This window comes from Mercenaria mercenaria, chromosome 12 (assembly GCF_021730395.1).
Source record: "Mercenaria mercenaria strain notata chromosome 12, MADL_Memer_1, whole genome shotgun sequence".
Taxonomy (NCBI): Eukaryota; Metazoa; Mollusca; class Bivalvia; order Venerida; family Veneridae; genus Mercenaria; species Mercenaria mercenaria.
Window position 1 is genome coordinate 59,212,763 of NC_069372.1, and position 8,575 is coordinate 59,221,337.

General features: G+C 35.3%; 1 protein-coding gene across 1 annotated transcript; it reads left to right on the top strand.

Annotated features, from left to right (window-relative positions):
- Positions 1-2,844: 2,844 nt before the first annotated feature.
- LOC123535412 (uncharacterized) lies at positions 2,845-8,028 on the top strand. The gene is made up of 4 exons (XM_045318066.2): positions 2,845-3,004; positions 4,680-4,827; positions 5,790-5,935; positions 7,914-8,028. Exons 1-4 carry the CDS (start codon positions 2,959-2,961, stop codon positions 7,988-7,990), a joined length of 417 nt encoding a protein of 138 aa, XP_045174001.1. The 5' UTR covers positions 2,845-2,958; the 3' UTR covers positions 7,991-8,028.
- The last annotated feature ends 547 nt before the right edge of the window (positions 8,029-8,575 follow it).

The window sequence follows — 8,575 nt, forward strand, 5'->3', positions numbered from 1 at the left end:
TGCTGGATATCCGCCATTTTGAAATATGTTTCTTCGAATATTTCTTTCTAACAAAATTTTTGCCAAAAATTAACGCTAAATAATTAAAATATGGCTAATAATGTACCATTTTACCAAGAGATTCTACTTGTTGCGAAAAACTTTTTTCACCCTTTATTTTGGCTGGCATTTGCCTAAAATTGATGTAAGATGAACAATGGGGTAGGGATCGGTGATTTTCAAATATCTATGAAAGTAGATCAGGTTTAGTTCTGGTATTTTTCTGACTGACATATATAATGATCAGCTAAAACTGAAATAAAAGTTATCACTTTATATTTTCCAGGAAATATAAATTAAGACTTAAAGAACTGAAAATATAAAAATTCACCAGTTTTTAAATATTTTTTTCCTAAATAAATCTCTTAGATGCACGGTGACCCCAACTTTTTTCTTTCCATTTTGAAGTATTTATGCGTGTCAAAGCTGTAAAATATTTTTTGACTTTTTAACGTCAGATTTTTTCGTAGATTTAAATACGTTTATTCCATTGAAAATAAAGTGGGTGGGGTAAATATGTGAACATGTAAAAATGAAAGAGATTTGTTAGTGACATTTACGGTTATATAATACTGATACACCTTGTATTCATACAAATCTGTAAGACCTGAAATATCTATAACATTTATTGGGATAACATGTTTTATAAAGAACCACCATCTTTCAATTTTACAAAATTTCAGAAATACTTAAACAGTTGATGAAGAAAAACAGTCCTGGAAAAAAATCAAGAATGCCGCCTGATCTTTTTTATTTACTGAAATGTTTAAATAAAGCTGAATGGTGTTTCGAAAAAAAAGTTGAAATCAAACACTACATTTTAGGAAATATCTTGATATTAACGTGAAGTGCTGTCGTAAAATGAGCCGTGCTATGAGAAAACCAACATAGTGCGTTTGCAACCAGCATGGATCCAGACCAGCCTGCGCGTCCGCGCAGTCTGGTCAGGATCCATGCTGTTCGCTTATGGTTTTTCTATTTGCAATAGGCTTTGAAAGCGAACAGCATGGATCCTGACCAGACTGCACGGACGCAAACGCACTATGTTGGTTTTCTCATGGCACGGCTCATATTATGTTTATCAGTTGTACGTTAACTACCATAGAGGCTCGTTAACGATGTCGCTAAATATATAACTGTGTCTCTTTACTATCTATCGGTATCGTCCGGTCGTAAAAAACAACAAAAGGAACAAAACAGTATTTTGTTAATAAATTTAATGGTCACTGGACTCGTTATAATGTGTACTACAAGTAATAGAGCAACATGCAGCTGGATTACTTGCAACTTTGTGGGCTGACCAAAATGCTGTCTTGCCTTTCCACCAGGGATCTGTCAATAAAGAATATGTCTAACCTTAATTTATGAATATACAAAATTGGATCTATGTTAAGTGTCCTGTTTTTACCTGTCTGAAAGTGTCCTGTTTTTACCTGTCTGATCGAAACAGACACACTCCATTTAAAAAAACGTTAAAATCCGCCAGTGGCGACGTATAAAACATATTCTTAGCTCAGTTTAAAACAATCAACTTGATGAAAACTACATTAGCTTAAAATACATATAGATGAATTGTTAATCGTATATTTATTGTTAAAACGTTTTACAGAAAAGCCATGTTGGAAAACTGACAAGTTTTTATCATATCTTTAGAAATTTAATTTGTTAAATTTTGTTGTGTAAATAGTGGTTTGTATTTTATGCCTTGTTATTAAACTTATTGTACAAACGTGTGTTTGAATCAAGATGCATGTTGTAGGTACAAAAGATAAGATACTGCCTGGTAGGTATATGTTGAAAACTTATGGTCGGAAAATTAACTTATTATTAGATGCAATTTGGTCTGATCTAAACAATAAAATCTGTAAAAAAAAAGATCATTTGGAAGCATAAAATGTAACCAAACAGAATAATTGCAGACTCGGTTTGTGTGAGTCTGTTCATGAGTGGTAATGAAATGTAAATCACCTCTTACGCCCACCCCCAGCACTTGTTTAAGCGGAACTCTGTTAAACCTCCACGATCCCAAAGGACAACACAATAAAACAATATTGAATCCATTTTACAGACACCACACGGCACTTAAAGAGTGCTGTTGTAATAGTTAATAAAATCTGTAAAAAGATCCTTTGGAAGCATAGAATGCAACCAAGCAGAAAATTAGCAGACTCAGTTTGACTGAGTCTGTTCATGAGAGGTAATGAAATGTGTAAAATTCTGACTAAACAGCTTTTAATTCTAGCAAATGAAGTTGGTTTGTAAAATATGCAGAGAAGGGCTCAGTTAGTCACATAACAGAAGCGTGATAAAAAAACAAGAAGAAACAACATGTTCATATAATTTTTGAGCCGCGCCATGAGAAAACCAACATAGCGCATTTGCGACCAGCATGGATCCAGACCAGCCTGCGCATCCGCGCAGTCTAGTCAGGATCCGTGCTGTTCGCTCACGGTTTCTCTAAAAGCAATAGGCTTTGGAAGCGAACAGTATGGATCCTGACTAGACTGCGCGGATGTGCAGGCTGGTCTGGATCCATGCTGGTCGCAAATGCACTATGTTGGTTTTCTCATGGTGCGACTCAATTATATCAACTAAATTTTAAAAGATACTGTTTCAGGAGTATTGATATCTAATAGTTTTTTTTATTGGTGTTCATCTAGATGCTTTGAAACATCGACTGTAAAATATTTCGAATTGTAAAATTTTTGTCGTCTTGTAAAAAAAAGCACACAAACATACACGCCAGGACTAACTGGCTGATAAGGAACTCCACTGATCTGGTATACATGATGTCATGAAGTGAAATATTTTATCTCATTTCCATGAAGTTTAGTGCAAATATGCATCATTCTCTTATCTTACTATAAAGGTAACACATAACAAGTGTCTTTTTCCACTTAATGAGCATATTAGTCGGCCATGATTGGACTGCTGTGTTTTATTGTGTATTCGTGCATTTGTGCTGGTCAGTATTACCTCCGTTATATTGTTTTTATTGAACGTTTATAAATGTTTGATATGCAGTGTCCAGGGGTGAAAGAAAAAACACACTTTTACTTCCATTAAAATAGTTTTGTTTCCTTTATATTTTGCAAAATTAAACCAAAAAGTTACGGACTCTTTTGCCCGTTAAATCTCTAGACATATGCTTTAGCGTTACTTCATATTTATAATATACGTTCTAATACATGTTTCTGGTGATCTATTGATATACAATGTATTAGCGTAAAATATTTCTGGCAATTTCAATGAAAAAAAATATCAGATATATCTTAACTGCTAGGAAAGAACAAAATGGGTAAAGTTTTAAAAAGACATGAAGTAAAATGATCACGAACAATATAGAAATGTCTTTCGTTCGCGGGCACCTGATCAGTTAAATCCATTAGATTCTTTATTAACTCCAGCAATGAGAGCTCTCAATAAATAAACATATCAATAATTGCATCAGTATAGAAGGCAGCGTGTAAAATATGGAGTGGAGCGGGGGAGTGGAGTCAGGAGTCAATTTCTGAGTGGAGTCACTCGAGTGGAGTCTCTGGAGCGGAGTCTATTTTGGAGTGAATTTTAGAGTGGAGTCAATTTTGGAGTGTAGTCACTGAGTTGAGTCTATTCTGGAGCCAGTTTTGAAGTGGAGTCACTGGAGTGGAGTCGCAGGACTGGAGTCACTCACAGTGGTCTCTTAATGAAACGGTCTCTTTTTTAATTAATACTTGGATTGATAAAATGGGTCTTAAGACAAATGGTATCTAAATACAAGTGGCCTCTCGAGCCAGATTTACTGTATATCTTGAATTTTATGAGTGGAGTCTAGTGTTTGATATAGGGAATTATTTTTTATTGAAGTCTTTGGTTTAGATCAATTAATTTAAATAATTTTTTGTGGTGAATTGAGGAATGGAATATTTTCCTTGATTTTAAGGTTGAAGAAAAAAAAACACTGGTTATAACTGTGTTCATTACGTTCCTTGTCAAAATGTTCTAATAGAGTCTGTGTTCAGTTTAGACAATGGTCATTCTTGGTAACATAATGGTTTACCAAGAGTATTAAAGTCCCAGAAACACTTTGGATGTTATGATTTCAAGTAGCATTTAATTAGACAAGAAAGATATCGGCCTTCAAGTTTTGCTGAAAAATATAATCCTAGCATTGCTTTTTAAGTTTAACTCCAGAAGAGATTCCACTCCAAAACTGACTCCACTACAAAATGGACTCCACTCCAGAAACGCCAGTCCATATTTTACACAATACCAATATAGAACAAAATAATATGTACAGACAGGTACAAAGCATAAACAAATCACCAGGGTTCAGTAGATCGTTTGCGGGGCAATAGTTGATAATTAGTGGTGTGATAAACACGTTTACATGTTGCTTAATTTGAATGTAGAGTAGTGGCTCCGTTGTCTGGAGGCCGTGATTTTGAACCCGTCAGATTGTACTCTATCTCTAACACATGCGAGAGTGCCAGAAAAAAAACCGATTGTTATCTTAAAATTTTAGATAAATCATTAAAATTTTAGATAAATCATTAAAATTTTACACGTGAAATATATCCATTTTTTCCGTCTCTACTCGTGGAAAAAAACCACATATATGTATATATACAATGTATTAACAAACTTGTGTCATACAACAGCGTATGGAGAGACAGACTGCTCCACTTTGCCCAATGGTCATTATAACATAGGATGCAAAGTTTTCGACGTTTGTACCAACCACGTGCTAACAACAGTAGAATGTGTGCCGGGTAAAGTCTACAATAACGTTACCAGGAGATGCGACGAGTGAGTATATCATTATGATAACATTGTTTTCTATCCCTGGTTTACAGTTCCATTCATGCTCAATGGCTAGTGTCACTGATCGTGAATCATTTGCAGGTTCGATTCCAATTCTTCCGTGTAAGGAAGTCCTGACCTGCTGGGGATTTCTGGTTCTACCTTATTTGAAATAATGTCTGGAGAGGCACTGTTGTTTAGTCCATCAAATCATTTCACTGGGTTTTCGTGTAATACTGCTTTATTTTACAAGATCTAGATTTAAATCATTCTAAATGACTCTTTGGGTGAAGGAGAAGACGGCCAATCATTGATAAAGAAATATTGTTTTGAAAAAAAATACGGACCTGGAAGCAATGCCCATAAACACCTTTCTAATGGCTCATTGTCACAGGGGCAAAAAAAATCAAAATGAGTTTTTGGCATTTTTTTCTAATAAAGCATAATAATTGTAATATATTTAAGCGTATATGGCTCATGGGCCCATACTGTATCCTAGGTACATTACTGCCACCTGTGTGCTGTTGTTGAAGTATATTTAAGTTCGCAGAGAGGCGTTATATTCATCCCATGAAACCAAGGTGCCCCCTCATCGGTGCATCAGATGTGGAGGTTAAATAACCTAAAGGTATTCCCTTCCTGTCGAATCGTTACCTTAGCCTGAGATCGAACTGATGAACTAAATATTGCAGGTCTTTTTTTTCCCTCCTATTGAGCTAACTGACATCTCTTGTTGAATTTAAGAGAAGTGACCTTTTATTTTCGAAATAAAATACAACATTGTACATGTATATGAAGGGTAAATGGTAAAATATTGTGCTATGAATAAGTCGAAAAAATAATTGCCTATCAAAACATACAAAGTATGTCAAAAATAATACCATTTTCATATATCTATAACCGTAACCGTCACAATTTATAAATTATACCAAATATTATGAAATTTTATCTAAATTTTCTCGTTGCAGTGAACGTGTCGTGGCACCCCCTTGCGGTCGCGTGAGGGACTGTTCCACTAGAGCTGACGGATCTTATCCTGACCTCTTATTGAACTGTACATCCTATTTCACATGCAGCCATCATATCTACTTCGGACACAACTTCTGTACACCAGGTATCTGATAATTGTAAATGTATAGGATTGTTCAAAATGCACCAGCTTTCATGAAAAGCACAAACCATTAAAGGGGCGTGCAGCTATAAAAAGTAAATACTTAGATAAAATTTGAAGCCCTTACATTTCATGATAATGAAAAAAATATGTTTGACAAGTATAGACTTGACATGAATTTCGTGTTCTTTGCATGTCCAAAACATATATATGATAAAGGATACGGGTTTGTTCAAGTATAAGACAAAACTATTTTTGAGTGAACAATATACCGGTATGCTAAATTTTCACACCTGGCACTGCCACGAGTGAAAATATAAACCATAGTGTTCATGAAAGAAATATTTTTCGATCTTACATGTAAAACAAGTATTTCCTATAATTTTTCAGTGGATGTTATGGGGTGATGTAATAGGGAGAAACAATATCAAGATAAAGGAATTCAAAATATTTTTTGGAGGGGAGAAGGGGGTGGGGGGGAGAGGATGAATGTGCGGTGGCGGGGTGATTAATGTGGGCGGAGGACAGATGATGAAATGTTTATATACTCAAGAAACTAAAGTAAAAAATGTCTTTTTTTTGTTGATCTTTGATCTACCGACCCGTTTCGTGTACACTGCACATCGTCTCATCGCCACCTACCGATACGTCAATTGTAGTCAGTATTTTGAATATAGTGAAATTACACTCCCGACACGAAATGCGAGGAAAAATTTGATCTTTGCACGCCATTTATGACCCTGACAATTGACCTACCGACTTGGCTCTGCTCATCGTCACCTACCTATATGCAAAGTTTGAAGTCCTTGAATGGCTGGTGAGTAAGTTCCAGACACGAAATGTAACAATCAGACTGGCTGAACACATCATAACTAAATACGCCAGTTTTCTAAAACTGCCTTATAAAAATGGCCAAGTACAAAAAGAAAAATAATTTATCAAAATGAAAGCAACGGTTATGGGACCTACGTCAGTAAGTTGGCATTACCAGTAAGAAGTGTGCAAAAAGATTTTCTAGTTGGGATGTGAAGTATTTGAGATACTAACACACTGGCAATCACAGTGTGTTGTTGAAAAAGTGACAAAACTGTCTAAGTACAAGGTGCATAATTCATCAAAACGAAAGCAAGAGTTATTGGCCCACGTCATGCAGCTGGTATTACCATGCGAAGAAATGAAATGTGAAGTTTTATTTACTTGTGATGTGTAATTACTGAAATACTAACTCACAATCGCAAAGTTTTGTAGAAAAATTGGCCTTGTACAAAAAGGAATTAACATGATTCATCAAAATGAATGCAAAGGTTACGAGAACTATGTCATTCAGTTTTTATTACCATGGTAAAGAAGAGCGGACAGTCACTTATATGTGATATGTAGTTGCTGGGTTACTGACTTGTTTGATAATCATTTGTTGAAAAAATGGGTAAGTACAAAAACGGGAATAATTTCAACAAAATGAAACCAAATGTTATGGAACATACGTCTTTAAGTTGATATTATAATGGGGAACGCATTTATGAAGCTGCATTAAGTTGAGACGCGAAACAAGAAATGTAAGTTTCTGAGAATCTTTTAAACGGTGTTTACACACCATGCCGACAGCGAGCTAAAATGATATTTTCACTGCTTTGAAACAGAGAAAATATCAATTTCATTTTACTGTTAATTCCATGGAAAAAAGCATAAAATAAATACAAAGACTGGTTAAACTTAACAGTCCTCTGCGAACATCTCCTTTACTGCCTAACCAAGATGCACCCCGGAGAGGAAACGTAAATCCTATAGTGATTTAAAAAGTAGTTTGCCAGTACCTACATTTCAGGAAACTTTGTAAAGTCAAGATACTGTGTCTGGTCAACAGTCTCGCACATCTAGCATCTGATTGGCCAATTATGTGGAAGAATATTCAAATTAACCAATAGCATTCCAAGGCTGCTTTCCAAAGTAATTCCATCCAGTATGATTTATCCATTTACAGGTACAGTGTTTGAAAAGACATTGGGTACATGCGTGTGGCCTGATGACGCCTACAGACCATGTGGAAACAAAGTTTGAAATGATTTGAACATTGAAAAATAGAATTTCTGAGTTACTACCATGTTTATGATCTATATGTATAAAATTCGTTATACCTTAATATGGAAAAAGCGCTATCTTAAAGCACATAACTCACACTTGGAATTTAAGGTCAAAACACGAATTTGCTTTCCAATATATTAACTGTTTATATATAGAGAGAAAAATTTGAAAGTACATATGCAATACTACTTTACAGACAAATTGAGTATCTGAACATTCCCCCAAAAAAAGAGTCGACTCTTGAAAAGTCTGCTGAAAATTATTTTCTTTTCAGTCATATTCCTTTTCACAACTAACAATGACCAGTTAAACCGAAGTAAAATATTTTTCTCAAAATATTCTTTGCTACATCTGCATTTGAGTCACGCCATGACAAAACCAACATAGTGGCTTTGCGACCAGCATGGATCCAGACCAGCCTGCGCATGATCCATGCTGTTCCCTTTCAAAGCCTATTGGAATTAGAGAAACTGTTAGCGAACAACATGGATCCTGACCAGACTGTGCGGATTCTGGATCTATGCTGGTTGCAAAGCCACTATGTTGGTTTTCTCATGGCAT

Coding starts and splice junctions, on each gene's coding strand:
- LOC123535412 (XM_045318066.2), top strand. CDS start 2,959: ATGATTGGACTGCTGTGTTTTATTGTGTATTCGTGCATTTGTGCTG. Junction 3,005..4,679: donor GTATTCGTGCATTTGTGCTG/GTCAGTATTACC, acceptor GTCATACAACAG/CGTATGGAGAGACAGACTGC. Junction 5,936..7,913: donor ACACAACTTCTGTACACCAG/GTATCTGATAAT, acceptor ATCCATTTACAG/GTACAGTGTTTGAAAAGACA.